The sequence below is a fragment of the Lampetra planeri genome, unplaced genomic scaffold, assembly GCF_965212315.1.
Source record: "Lampetra planeri unplaced genomic scaffold, kcLamPlan1.2.h2 scaffold_1768, whole genome shotgun sequence".
Taxonomy (NCBI): domain Eukaryota; kingdom Metazoa; phylum Chordata; class Hyperoartia; order Petromyzontiformes; family Petromyzontidae; genus Lampetra; species Lampetra planeri.
The window spans coordinates 10,001-25,652 of NW_027614506.1; the positions used below are offsets into that span (position 1 = coordinate 10,001).

Here is a 15,652-nt window from a genome sequence, read left to right on the forward strand (position 1 = left end):
TCTCACGACGTTTCGGCTACAACGCAAGCAGCCGTCTTCAGGTGAAGAATGAGACACTGCCAAGCTTGGAGCTTATATATATAAGCTGTTCTTCCACCTCCAACCCAGCTTATATATAAGCTCCAAGCTTGGCAGTGTCTCATTCTTCACCTGAAGACGGCTGCTTGCGTTGTAGCCGAAACGTCGTGAGAATTGTTTTATTATGTTTTATTTTTATTATTTTATTACTTCCCTTCTACGTGACTTTACCGAAAGAACCAAGAAGATGAATCCCTGCAGTCACGAAAGCTTTAAATCGAAACAACAACAACCACAAGACAACTTAGATTAAGGCCACCAGTCTACCTGTGTACTACAACAACACAAACATGGCCAAACCAAAAACACTTTTCGAAAATCACCAAAATAAAGCCATGAAAGCAATGAAACAGTGATCACAGGAACTGTGACGGAATTTTCATCATATACAACGTAAACAACATGTACTACCAAACTCTGCAGCCATACCAGCGCCACCACCACACAGAGACCCATAGACTCACCACCACCACCACACAGAGACCCATAGACTCACCACCACCACACAGAGACCCACAGACTCACCACCACCACACAGAGACCCACAGACTCACCACCACCACACAGAGACCCACAGACTCACCACCACCACACAGAGACCCACAGACTCATCACCACCACACAGAGACTCATAAACTCACCACCACCACACAGAGACCCATAGAATCACCACCACCACACAGAGACTCATAGACTCACCACCACCACACAGAGACCCACAGACTCACCACCACCACACAGAGACCCACAGACTCATCACCACCACACAGAGACTCATAGACTCACCACCACCACACAGAGACCCATAGACTCACCACCACCACACAGAGACTCATAGACTCACCACCACCACACAGAGACCCATAGACTCACCACCACCACACAGAGACCCATAGACTCACCACCACCACACAGAGACCCACAGACTCACCACCACCACACAGAGACCCACAGACTCACCATCACCACACAGAGACCCACAGACTCACCATCACCACACAGAGACGCACAGACTCATCACCACCACACAGAGACCCACAGACTCACCACCACCACACAGAGACCCACAGACTCACCATCACCACACAGAGACCCACAGACTCACCACCACACAGAGACCCACAGACTCATCACCACACAGAGACCCACAGACTCATCACCACACAGAGACCCATAGACTCGTCACACGAGGAACCCACCCAACAGCGGACAGACCACCGCCCGCGTCACCTGAGCATGGGCCGAGGCAGCGGGGCCTCCTCCTCCTCCTCGTCGTCGTCATCGTCCTCCTCGTCGCCGCCGCCGCGACCTCTGACCCCGGCGGGTCCCCGCGGGGGACGCGGCGAGCCGGGTGGCAGCTGCTTGTAGAGGTTGCGGGCGAGGAGACCCAGCCAGAGGACGGTGGCCAGTGTCGCGTAGTGCAGCACCATGCCCACCTGGGGGAGGGGGGTGGGGGGGGGTGAGGGGGAGGGGGGGGGTGGGGGGGTGGGTGGGGGGGCGATGTGAAACTTCTGAAACTATTTTGGTATTTTCAGCGGGTGTAGGGAGCCACCCACTGAGATCGTGTGCAGTTGGAGAGACGCACAGAGACACACAGAGACACACAGAGACATACAGAGATGCACAGAGACACACAGAGACCCACAGAGACCCACAGAGACCCACAGAGACCCACAGAGACCCAGACTCACAGAGACCCACAGAGACCCACAGAGACACACAGAGACACACAGAGACACACAGAGACCCACAGAGACCCACAGAGACACACAGAGACCCACAGAGACTCACAGAGACACAGAGACCCACAGAGATACACAGAGACCCACAGAGACACACAGAGACCCACAGAGACCCACAGAGACAGACTCACACAGAGACCCGATAGAGACCCACAGAGACACAGACTCACACAGAGACTCACAGAGACACACAGAGACCCACAGAGACCCACAGAGACCCAGACTCACACAAAGACCCACAGAGACCCACAGAGACCCACAGAGACCCACAGAGACCCACAGAGACCCACAGAGACACACAGAGACCCACAGAGACCCACAAAGACCCACAGAGACCCACAGAGACACACAGAGACCCACAGAGACCCACAGAGACCCACAGAGACACACAGAGACCCACAGAGACACACAGAGACCCACAGAGACCCACAGAGACCCAGACTCACACAGAGACCCACAGAGACCCACAGAGACCCACAGAGACACACAGAGACCCACAGAGACCCACAGAGACCCACAGAGACCCACAGAGACCCACAGAGACCCACAGAGACACACAGAGACCCACAAAGACACACAGAGACCCACAGAGACACACAGAGACACACACAGAGACACACAGAGACCCACAGAGACACACAGAGACCCACAGAGACACACAGAGACACACAGAGACCCACAGAGACACACAGAGACACACAGAGACCCACAGAGACACACAGAGACACACAGAGACACACAGAGACACACAGAGACACACAGAGACCCACAGAGACACACAGAGACCCACAGAGACACACAGAGACACACAGAGACCCACAGAGACACACAGAGACACACAGAGACCCACAGAGACACACAGAGACACACAGAGACCCACAGAGACACACAGAGACACACAGAGACACACAGAGACCCACAGAGACCCACAGAGACCCACAGAGACCCACAGAGACACACAGAGACACACAGAGACCCACAGAGACACACAGAGACCCACAGAGACACACAGAGACCCACAGAGACACACAGAGACACACAGAGACACACAGAGACACACAGAGACCCACAGAGACACACAGAGACCCACAGAGACCCACAGAGACACACAGAGACACACAGAGACACACAGAGACACACAGAGACCCACAGAGACCCACAGAGACACACAGAGACCCACAGAGACACACAGAGACCCACAGAGACACACAGAGACCCACAGAGACACACAGAGACACACAGAGACACACAGAGACCCACAGAGACACACAGAGACACACAGAGACACACAGAGACCCACAGAGACACACAGAGACACACAGAGACACACAGAGACACACAGAGACACACAGAGACACACAGAGACACACAGAGACTCACAGAGACCCACAGAGACCCACAGAGACTCACAGAGACTCACAGAGACCCACAGAGACACACAGAGACCCACAGAGACACACAGAGACACACAGAGACACACAGAGACACACAGAGACACACAGAGACACACAGAGACCCACAGAGACACACAGAGACACACAGAGACACACAGAGACCCACAGAGACACACAGAGACACACAGAGACCCACAGAGACCCACAGAGACCCACAGAGACACACAGAGACCCACAGAGACACACAGAGACCCACAGAGACACACAGAGACACACAGAGACCCACAGAGACACACAGAGACCCACAGAGACACACAGAGACCCACAGAGACACACAGAGACACACAGAGACCCACAGAGACACACAGAGACACACAGAGACCCACAGAGACACACAGAGACACACAGAGACACACAGAGACCCCCCCGCTCACGGCCTGGCACAGAGCGGTGTGGTCGGTGCGCTCGACGCCGGCGGTGAAGACGGCAGCGCTGAGGGCCGTGTGGGCGCTCACGTTCACCGTCATGTGCCACGCCTTGCGCCCCACCCTCACCGCCCTGGGGGGGGGGGTGGACACACAGAGGTGGACTACACACACCACACACACCACACACAGACACACACAGACACACACACCACACACACACACCACACACACACACACCACACACACACACACCACACACACACACACCACACACACACCACACACACACACACAGACACACACACCACACACACCCACCCACCACACACACGCACCACACACACACACACACACCTACCCACCACCACACACACACACACACACCCACCACACACACACACCACACACACCACACACACCACACCACACACCACACACACACACACACCACACACCACACACACACACACACCACACACCACACACACACCACACACACACGGTAGGCTCACCTGTGGAACACGAGATAGGTGAGCACGATGGTGAGCGAGCAGGCGGTGAGCACGGCGGTGCCGGCCTGCATCACCGGTCGGAACGATGAGCTCGACACCAGGACGGGGTGCGGAGGCACGGACGTGTCCTGACGGTGGTGGTGGTGGTAGAGTTAACATCATCAACATCATCATCACATCATCATCATCAACAACAACATCATCATCAACATCAACAACATCAACAACAACATCATCATCAATCATCCATCATCATCACATCATCATCATCATCACATCATCATCACCAACATCATCATCACAACATCAACAACAACAACCAGAGGCACCAACAACAATCACCAAATCATGTTTGGGTGAGTGAGTAAGTGAATGGGTAAGTGTGTAGGTGAGCGAGTGTGTAGGTGAGTGTGTAGGTGAGTGTGTAGGTGAGCGTGTAGGTGAGTGTGTAGGTGAGTGTGTAGGTGAGCGTGTAGGTGAGTGTGTAGGTGAGTGTGTAGGTGAGTGTGTAGGTGAGCGAGCGGGTAAGTGTGTAGGTGAGCGAGTGTGTAGGTGAGTGTGTAGGTGAGTGTGTAGGTGAGCGTGTAGGTGAGCGTGTAGGTGAGTGTGTAGGTGAGTGTGTAGGTGAGCGAGCGGGTGTGTAGGTGAGTGTGTAGGTGAGTGTGTAGGTGAGCGTGTAGGTGAGTGTGTAGGTGAGCGTGTAGGTGAGTGTGTAGGTGAGTGTGTAGGTGAGTGTGTAGGTGAGCGAGCGGGTGTGTAGGTGAGTGTGTAGGTGAGTGTGTAGGTGAGCGTGTAGGTGAGCGAGTGGGTGTGTAGGTGAGTGTGTAGGTGAGTGTGCAGGTGAGCGAGCGGGTGAGTGTGTAGGTGAGCGAGTGGGTGTGTAGGTGAGTGTGTAGGTGAGTGTGTAGGTGAGTGTGTAGGTGAGCGAGTAGGTGAGCGTGTAGGTGAGCGTGTAGGTGAGCGTGTAGGTGAGTGTGTAGGTGAGTGTGTAGGTGAGTGTGTAGGTGAGTGTGTAGGTGAGTGAGTAGGTGAGTGTGTAGGTGAGTGTGTAGGTGAGTGTGTAGGTGAGTGTGTAGGTGAGTGTGTAGGTGAGCGAGTGGGTGTGTAGGTGAGTGTGTAGGTGAGCGAGTGGGTGAGTGTGTAGGTGAGTGTGTAGGTGAGTGTGTAGGTGAGCGAGTGGGTGAGTGTGTAGGTGAGTGTGTAGGTGAGTGTGTAGGTGAGTGTGTAGGTGAGCGTGTAGGTGAGCGTGTAGGTGAGCGTGTAGGTGAGTGTGTAGGTGAGTGAGTAGGTGAGTGTGTAGGTGAGTGTGTAGGTGAGTGTGTAGGTGAGTGAGTAGGTGAGTGTGTAGGTGAGTGTGTAGGTGAGTGTGTAGGTGAGTGTGTAGGTGAGTGTGTAGGTGAGTGTGTAGGTGAGTGAGTAGGTGAGTGTGTAGGTGAGTGTGTAGGTGAGTGTGTAGGTGAGTGTGTAGGTGAGTGTGTAGGTGAGTGAGTAGGTGAGTGTGTAGGTGAGTGTGTAGGTGAGTGTGTAGGTGAGTGTGTAGGTGAGTGAGTAGGTGAGTGTGTAGGTGAGTGTGTAGGTGAGTGTGTAGGTGAGTGTGTAGGTGAGTGTGTAGGTGAGCGAGTGGGTGTGTAGGTGAGTGTGTAGGTGAGCGAGTGGGTGAGTGTGTAGGTGAGTGTGTAGGTGAGTGTGTAGGTGAGCGAGTGGGTGAGTGTGTAGGTGAGTGTGTAGGTGAGTGTGTAGGTGAGTGTGTAGGTGAGCGTGTAGGTGAGTGTGTAGGTGAGCGTGTAGGTGAGTGTGTAGGTGAGTGAGTAGGTGAGTGTGTAGGTGAGTGTGTAGGTGAGTGTGTAGGTGAGTGAGTAGGTGAGTGTGTAGGTGAGTGTGTAGGTGAGTGTGTAGGTGAGTGTGTAGGTGAGTGTGTAGGTGAGTGTGTAGGTGAGTGAGTAGGTGAGTGTGTAGGTGAGTGTGTAGGTGAGTGTGTAGGTGAGTGTGTAGGTGAGTGTGTAGGTGAGTGAGTAGGTGAGTGTGTAGGTGAGTGTGTAGGTGAGTGTGTAGGTGAGCGTGTAGGTGAGCGTGTAGGTGAGTGTGTAGGTGAGTGTGTAGGTGAGTGAGTAGGTGAGTGTGTAGGTGAGCGTGTAGGTGAGCGTGTAGGTGAGCGTGTAGGTGAGTGTGTAGGTGAGTGTGTAGGTGAGTGTGTAGGTGAGTGTGTAGGTGAGTGTGTAGGTGAGTGTGTAGGTGAGTGTGTAGGTGAGTGTGTAGGTGAGTGTGTAGGTGAGTGAGTAGGTGAGTGTGTAGGTGAGTGTGTAGGTGAGTGTGTAGGTGAGTGTGTAGGTGAGCGTGTAGGTGAGTGTGTAGGTGAGTGTGTAGGTGAGTGTGTAGGTGAGTGAGTAGGTGAGTGTGTAGGTGAGCGAGTGGGTGTGTAGGTGAGTGTGTAGGTGAGCGAGCGGGTGAGTGTGTAGGTGAGCATGTAGGTGAGTGTGTAGGTGAGTGTGTAGGTGAGCGTGTAGGTGAGTGTGTAGGTGAGTGTGTAGGTGAGCGAGTGGGTGTGTAGGTGAGTGTGTAGGTGAGCGAGTGGGTGAGTGTGTAGGTGAGTGTGTAGGTGAGTGTGTAGGTGAGTGTGTAGGTGAGTGTATAGGTGAGTGTGTAGGTGAGTGTGTAGGTGAGTGTGTAGGTGAGCGTGTAGGTGAGTGTGTAGGTGAGTGTGTAGGTGAGCGTGTAGGTGAGCGTGTAGGTGAGTGTGTAGGTGAGCGTGTAGGTGAGCGTGTAGGTGAGTGTGTAGGTGAGCGTGTAGGTGAGCGTGTAGGTGAGTGTGTAGGTGAGTGTGTAGGTGAGCGTGTAGGTGAGTGTGTAGGTGAGTGTGTAGGTGAGCGTGTAGGTGAGTGTGTAGGTGAGTGTGTAGGTGAGTGTGTAGGTGAGCGTGTAGGTGAGCGTGTAGGTGAGTGTGTAGGTGAGTGTGTAGGTGAGCGTGTAGGTGAGTGTGTAGGTGAGTGAGTAGGTGAGTGTGTAGGTGAGTGTGTAGGTGAGTGTGTAGGTGAGTGTGTAGGTGAGTGTGTAGGTGAGTGTGTAGGTGAGTGTGTAGGTGAGTGTGTAGGTGAGTGTGTAGGTGAGTGTGTAGGTGAGTGTGTAGGTGAGTGTGTAGGTGAGTGTGTAGGTGAGCGAGTGGGTGAGTGTGTAGGTGAGCGAGCGGGTGAGTGTGTAGGTGAGTGTGTAGGTGAGCGAGCGGGTGAGTGTGTAGGTGAGTGTGTAGGTGAGCGTGTAGGTGAGCGAGTGGGTGAGTGTGTAGGTGAGCGAGTGGGTGAGTGTGTAGGTGAGCGAGCGGGTGAGTGTGTAGGTGAGCGAGTGTGTAGGTGAGTGTGTAGGTGAGTGTGTAGGTGAGTGTGTAGGTGAGCGTGTAGGTGAGTGTGTAGGTGAGTGTGTAGGTGAGTGTGTAGGTGAGCGAGCGGGTGTGTAGGTGAGTGTGTAGGTGAGTGTGTAGGTGAGCGTGTAGGTGAGCGAGTGGGTGTGTAGGTGAGTGTGTAGGTGAGTGTGCAGGTGAGCGAGCGGGTGAGTGTGTAGGTGAGCGAGTGGGTGTGTAGGTGAGTGTGTAGGTGAGTGTGTAGGTGAGTGTGTAGGTGAGTGAGTAGGTGAGTGTGTAGGTGAGCGTGTAGGTGAGCGTGTAGGTGAGCGTGTAGGTGAGCGTGTAGGTGAGCGTGTAGGTGAGTGTGTAGGTGAGTGTGTAGGTGAGTGTGTAGGTGAGTGTGTAGGTGAGTCTGTAGGTGAGCGTGTAGGTGAGCGTGTAGGTGAGCGTGTAGGTGAGCGTGTAGGTGAGTGTGTAGGTGAGTGTGTAGGTGAGTGTGTAGGTGAGTGTGTAGGTGAGTGAGTAGGTGAGTGAGTAGGTGAGTGTGTAGGTGAGCGTGTAGGTGAGCGAGTGGGTGAGTGTGTAGGTGAGCGAGTGGGTGAGTGTGTAGGTGAGTGAGTGGGTGAGCGTGTAGGTGAGTGTGTAGGTGAGTGTGTAGGTGAGCGAGTGGGTGAGTGTGTAGGTGAGTGTGTAGGTGAGCGTGTAGGTGAGTGTGTAGGTGAGCGAGTGGGTGAGTGTGTAGGTGAGTGTGTAGGTGAGCGTGTAGGTGAGTGTGTAGGTGAGCGAGCGGGTGAGTGTGTAGGTGAGTGTGTAGGTGAGTGTGTAGGTGAGTGTGTAGGTGAGCGTGTAGGTGAGTGTGTAGGTGAGCGAGTGGGTGAGTGTGTAGGTGAGCGAGTGGGTGAGCGTGTAGGTGAGCGTGTAGGTGAGTGTGTAGGTGAGTGTGTAGGTGAGCGAGTGGGTGAGTGTGTAGGTGAGTGTGTAGGTGAGCGTGTAGGTGAGTGTGTAGGTGAGCGAGTGGGTGAGTGTGTAGGTGAGTGTGTAGGTGAGCGTGTAGGTGAGTGTGTAGGTGAGTGTGTAGGTGAGCGAGTGGGTGAGTGTGTAGGTGAGCGAGTGGGTGAGCGTGTAGGTGAGCGTGTAGGTGAGTGTGTAGGTGAGTGTGTAGGTGAGCGAGTGGGTGAGTGTGTAGGTGAGTGTGTAGGTGAGCGTGTAGGTGAGCGTGTAGGTGAGCGAGTGGGTGAGTGTGTAGGTGAGTGTGTAGGTGAGCGTGTAGGTGAGTGTGTAGGTGAGCGAGTGGGTGAGTGTGTAGGTGAGTGTGTAGGTGAGCGTGTAGGTGAGTGTGTAGGTGAGCGAGCGGGTGAGTGTGTAGGTGAGTGTGTAGGTGAGCGTGTAGGTGAGTGTGTAGGTGAGCGTGTAGGTGAGTGTGTAGGTGAGTGAGTAGGTGAGTGTGTAGGTGAGTGTGTAGGTGAGTGTGTAGGTGAGTGTGTAGGTGAGTGTGTAGGTGAGTGTGTAGGTGAGCATGTAGGTGAGTGTGTAGGTGAGTGTGTAGGTGAGTGTGTAGGTGAGTGTGTAGGTGAGTGTGTAGGTGAGCATGTAGGTGAGCGAGTGGGTGAGTGTGTAGGTGAGTGTGTAGGTGAGTGTGTAGGTGAGTGTGTAGGTGAGTGTGTAGGTGAGCATGTAGGTGAGCGAGTGGGTGAGTGTGTAGGTGAGTGTGTAGGTGAGTGTGTAGGTGAGTGTGTAGGTGAGTGTGTAGGTGAGTGTGTAGGTGAGTGTGTAGGTGAGTGTGTAGGTGAGCGTGTAGGTGAGCGAGTGGGTGAGTGTGTAGGTGAGCGAGCGGGTGAGTGTGTAGGTGAGTGTGTAGGTGAGCGAGTGGGTGTGTAGGTGAGTGAGTGGGTGAGTGTGTAGGTGAGTGTGTAGGTGAGCGTGTAGGTGAGTGTGTAGGTGAGCGAGTGGGTGAGTGTGTAGGTGAGCGAGCGGGTGAGTGTGTAGGTGAGTGTGTAGGTGAGTGTGTAGGTGAGCGAGCGGGTGAGTGTGTAGGTGAGTGTGTAGGTGAGCGTGTAGGTGAGTGTGTAGGTGAGCGAGTGGGTGAGTGTGTAGGTGAGTGTGTAGGTGAGCGTGTAGGTGAGTGTGTAGGTGAGCGAGCGGGTGAGTGTGTAGGTGAGTGTGTAGGTGAGCGTGTAGGTGAGTGTGTAGGTGAGCGTGTAGGTGAGTGTGTAGGTGAGTGAGTAGGTGAGTGTGTAGGTGAGTGTGTAGGTGAGCGAGTGGGTGAGTGTGTAGGTGAGCGAGCGGGTGAGTGTGTAGGTGAGTGTGTAGGTGAGCGTGTAGGTGAGTGTGTAGGTGAGCGTGTAGGTGAGTGTGTAGGTGAGTGTGTAGGTGAGTGTGTAGGTGAGTGTGTAGGTGAGTGTGTAGGTGAGCATGTAGGTGAGCGTGTAGGTGAGCGAGTGGGTGAGTGTGTAGGTGAGCGAGCGGGTGTGTAGGTGAGTGAGTGGGTGAGTGTGTAGGTGAGTGTGTAGGTGAGTGTGTAGGTGAGCGAGTGGGTGAGTGTGTAGGTGAGCGAGTGGGTGAGTGTGTAGGTGAGCGAGCGGGTGTGTAGGTGAGTGAGTGGGTGAGTGAGTGGGTGAGTGTGTAGGTGAGTGTGTAGGTGAGCATGTAGGTGAGCGTGTAGGTGAGCGAGTGGGTGAGTGTGTAGGTGAGCGAGCGGGTGTGTAGGTGAGTGAGTGGGTGAGTGAGTGGGTGAGTGTGTAGGTGAGCGAGTGGGTGTGTAGGTGAGTGAGTGGGTGAGTGTGTAGGTGAGTGTGTAGGTGAGCGAGTGGGTGTGTAGGTGAGCGAGTGGGTGAGCGTGTAGGTGAGCGAGTGGGTGAGCATGTAGGTGAGCGAGCGGGTGAGTGTGCAGGTGAGTGTGCAGGTGAGCGTGCAGGTGAGTGTGTAGGTGAGTGTGTAGGTGAGTGTTTAGGTGAGCGAGTGTGTAGGTGAGTGTGTAGGTGAGTGTGTAGGTGTGTAGGCGAGTGTGTAGGTGAGTGTGTAGGTGAGTGTGCAGGTGAGCGAGCGGGTGAGTGTGTAGGTGAGTGTGTAGGTGAGTGTGTAGGTGAGTGTGCAGGTGAGCGAGCGGGTGAGTGTGTAGGTGAGTGTGTAGGTGAGTGTGTAGGTGAGTGTGTAGGTGAGTGTGTGGGTGAGCGTGTAGGTGAGCGAGTGTCAGCCCCTCTCACCGTGACCAGCGCCACGTGTCCCAGCTGCGTACACAGCAGCGCCACCATGTTGCCTTCCGTGGCTCTCCACACGCACGGTGCCACCGCACCACCACCACCACCACCGCCGCCACCACCACCACCGCCACCACCACCACCACCGTCCACCACCCACACGCCATCTTGAGTGCTGGCCCATTTCCCATCACCACCATCATCACCACCACCACCATCATCACCATCACCGTCACCTACACCACCACCATCACCACCACCATCACCACCACCTACACCACTGGCGTCTTTCACGTTGGGCGGTTTGGTGGGCGAGGGCTTGGCGGTTGTGGATGTCGGTGGTTGTGGTTGTGGTAGTTGTGGTTGTGGTTGTGGTGGTTGTGGTGGTGGTGGAAGCCGGAAGAAGGCAGCCCTGGGGGTTGAGCCGTCGTGCGTGGGATGGTGGAGGAGGATGACCGAGATGGGCTCCGGCAGGGAGGTGAGTTGGACGCCATCTAGGCAATGGGCAAAGGTGGCGCCCCCAGTGGTTTCAACAATGTACACAACACACACCACACACCTTACTCACCACACACTCACCTTACTCACCACACACTCACCTTACTCACCACACACTCACCATACACTCACACACACACTCACACACCATACACTCACTCACACACCACACACCTTACTCACACACCTTACTCACACACCTTACTCACACACTCACCATACACACACTCACACACCTTACTCACACACCTTACTCGCACACTCACACACTCACACACTCACCATACACTCACTTACACACTCACTCACACTCACTCACCTTACTCACTCACCTTACTCACACACCTTACTCACACACCTTACTCGCACACTCACACACTCACACTCTCACCATACACTCACTTACACACTCACTCACACTCACTCACCTTACTCACACACCTTACTCACACACCTTACTCACACACCTTACTCACACACCTTACTCACCACACACTCACACACTCACTCACCTTACTCACACACTCACTCACCTTACTCACCATACACTCACTCCACACACCTTACTCACACACCTTACTCACACACTCACACACAACACACTCACTCACCTTACTCACACACTCACTCACACACACACAACACACACCACACACCTTACTCACACACCTTACTCACCATACACTCACTCACCTTACTCACACACCTTACTCACACACCTTACTCACACACTCACACACAACACACTCACTCACCTTACTCACAAACTCACTCACACACCATACACACACTCACTCACACACTCACTCACACACTCACTCACACTCACTCACCTTACTCACACACTCACTCACCTTACTCACACACCTTACTCACACACCATACACTCACTCACACTCACTCACCTTACTCACACACCTTACTCACACACCTTACTCACACACCTTACTCACACACCTTACTCACACACTCACACACTCACCATACACTCACTCACACTCACTCACCTTACTTACCATACACTCACACACACACTCACACACCATACACTCACTCACACACACACAACACACTCACTCACCTTACTCACACACCTTACTCACACACTCACCATACACTCACTCACACTCACTCACCTTACTCACTCACCTTACTCACACACTCACACACTCACCATACACTCACTCACACTCACTCACCTTACTCACACACCTTACTCACACACCTTACTCACACACCTTACTCACACACCTTACTCACACACCTTACTCACACACTCACACACTCACCATACACTCACTTACACTCACTCACCTTACTCACACACTCACTCACCTTACTCACCATACACTCACACACACACTCACACACCATACACTCACTCACACACACACAACACACTCACTCACCTTACTCACACACTCACACACTCACCATACACTCACTTACACACTCACACTCACTCACCTTACTCACACACTCACTCACCTTACTCACCATACACTCACACACACACTCACACACCATACACTCACTCACACACACACAACACACTCACTCACCTTACTCACACACTCACACACTCACCATACACTCACTTACACACTCACTCACACTCACTCACCTTACTCACACACTCACTCACCTTACTTACCATACACTCACACACTCACTCACTCACACACACACTCACTCACTCCACACACTCACACACACACTCACTCACATACACACCACACACACCTTACTCACACCCTCACTCACACACCATACACAACACTCACTCACACACTCACTCACACACTCACTCACACACTCACTCACCCACTCACTCACTCACTCACACACTCGCTCACACGCTCACCTTACTCACACACACACTCACTCACACACACACACTCACTCACTCACACACTCACTCACTCACTCAATCGCTCACTCACCCACTCGCCCCTCACTCACTCACACACACACACACTCACTCACTCACACACTCGCACACCATACACTCACTCACTCACACACTCACACACTCACACACCATACACTCACTCACTCACACACTCACTCACTCACTCACACACTCACACACACACTCACTCACATACACACCACACACACACCATACACACACACACTCACTCACACACAACACACACTCACTCACACACACACCATACACACACCATACACACACCATACACACTCACTCACTCACTCACATACACACCACACACATACCATACACACACACACTCACACACTCACACACTCACACACACACTCACTCACACACAACACACACTCGCTCACACGCTCACCTTACTCACACACACACTCACACACCCACTCACTCACACACTCACTCACCCACCCACCCATCCACTCACACACCCACCCACCCACACACCCACCCACCCACCCACACACCCACCCACGCACCCACCCACCCACCCACGCACCCACCCACCCACGCACCCACCCACCCACCCACACACCCACCCACACACCCACCCACCCACACACCCACCCACGCACCAAACACCGACACAGTCATCGTGACCCCACCACCATCATGGCCATCGTGAACCCGGCTCACCGATGCTCACGTAGACCACCGGCCCAGTGACTGCCACCGTTGAGTCGGCGGTGGTGCCGGTGGTGGCGGCAGGCGGAGGCAGTGGGAAGAGGAGGCCGTTGCGATAGACGATCACCACCAATCGGCAGCTCCCGTCGTCCGTGGAGGTGGAGGAGGTGGAGGATGAGGAGGAGGTCGTGAAGAGAGATGCCGGTAGATGGATCGATGCTTCGGCCAGGCTGTTCTGTAGGAGAGAGAAGAGAGACAGAGACACGAGGTGAGTGTGTGTCTGTGTCTCTGTGTGTGTATGTATGTGTGTGTGTGTGTCTGTGTGTGTGTCTGTGTGTGTGTCTGTGTGTGTGTGTCTGTGTGTGTGACTGTGTGTGTGTCTGTGTGTCTGTGTATGTGTGTGTGTCTGTGTGTGTGTCTGTGTGTGTGTGTCTGTGTGTGTGTCTGTGTGTGACTGTGTGTGACTGTGTGTGTGTCTGTGCGTGTGTCCGTGTGTGTCTGTGTGTGTGTCTGTGTGTGTCTGTGTGTGTCTGTGTGTGTCTGTGTGTGTGTGTCTGTGTGTGTGTCTGTGTGTGTGTGTCTTCGCCGGTTGGAAACATTTAGGCTGGCCTGCCTACGATCCATCCTGGGTTTAACCTGCAGGCTGGATTGTGTGAGGAGCTCACAAATCCTTGAAATATCTGGGCAAAGTCCCACCGGTGAGCTCCTCCGGCAGGCAAGGCTACGTTGGCTGGGTCATGTAGCCCGCATGCCCAGCTACCGCATGCCTAAACAGCTTTTGTTCGGCGCGGCACGGGCTAGAGAAGAGATGGAGTGATGTGGTACAGGAGGACGTGGAGCTGAGTGGACTTGCCGATGACTGGTACCAGCGGTGTCAAGATCGGCCTCTGTGGAGGAGGCTCGTGAAGGACGCTACTGGGCAGTTGGAGGCAGTCGCCCTCCAACAACAACGGAGGGCGGAGGAGCGACGCTCACAACAACGAGCGGAGCGCCGGGTGGCTAAAGCACAGCAAGTTGGCACAGTAGGGGGCACAGGTGGTGCATCAGCCAGTCATCTCGGTCATCTCGGTCAGTCGACCCGTGGCACCCGCTGGGTCTGCCCCGTGACCTCCTGCCAGCGGGCGTTCGACACTTCACGTGACTGCCTCAAGGTGCACCTAGCCTGGCACAAGCGTCGTGGTGACGATTCCTGCCCACGGCCAACACCAGTGACAATTATCTGTACCGGTCCTGGGCCTCCCCTTGGTCGAATCAGCCTCAAATGTGGAGCTGCAGTGGTGCGTCACTCTACAGCACAAAACCAAACCATGTTTGTTTGTTTCGATTTAAAGCTTTCGTGACTGCAGGGATTCATCTTCTTGGTTCTTTCGGTAAAGTCACGTAGAAGGGAAGTAATAAAATAATAAAAATAAAACAATAAAATAATTCTCACGACGTTTCGGCGTTGTGGCCGAAACGTCGTGAGAATTGTATTTTATTGTTTTATTTTTATTATTTTATTACTTCCCTTCTACGTGACTTTACCGAAAGAACCAAACCATGTTCGTTTGACCAGGTGGGGGCCACTGAGCTCCCGTTTAGCGGATTTCTTTCACAAGCGACATTGGCCACGAATGATAGTTCGACGAAGTTGATTATCACCATCATCATCATCATCATCGTCACCATCATCATCGTCACCATCATCGCTATCATCATCGTCACCATCACCATCATCACCGTCATCGCCATCATCATCGTCATCGTCATCATCACCATCATCACCATCATCGTCATCACCATCGTCACCATCACCATCATCACCGTCATCGCCATCATCATCACCATCCTCATCGTCATCACCACCATCATCATCACCATCATCATCACCACCATCATCACC

The 15,652-nt window shown here is 53.7% G+C and overlaps 1 protein-coding gene across 1 annotated transcript in view; it reads right to left on the bottom strand.

Moving 5' to 3' along the window:
- Positions 1–14,131, bottom strand: part of LOC144739884 (adhesion G protein-coupled receptor A1-like) — a 16,650-nt gene extending 2,519 nt beyond the window's left edge. The window contains exons 1-5 of the mRNA XM_078622773.1: positions 13,783–14,131; positions 10,692–11,179; positions 4,155–4,282; positions 3,649–3,772; positions 1,309–1,514 (exon numbers count right to left, since the gene is read on the bottom strand). Of these exons, the coding sequence (XP_078478899.1) occupies positions 1,309–1,514; positions 3,649–3,772; positions 4,155–4,282; positions 10,692–10,739 (506 nt within the window). The 5' untranslated portion in view covers positions 10,740–11,179; positions 13,783–14,131. The remainder of the gene's footprint in view (positions 1–1,308; positions 1,515–3,648; positions 3,773–4,154; positions 4,283–10,691; positions 11,180–13,782) is intronic.
- Positions 14,132–15,652: the final 1,521 nt, after the last annotated feature.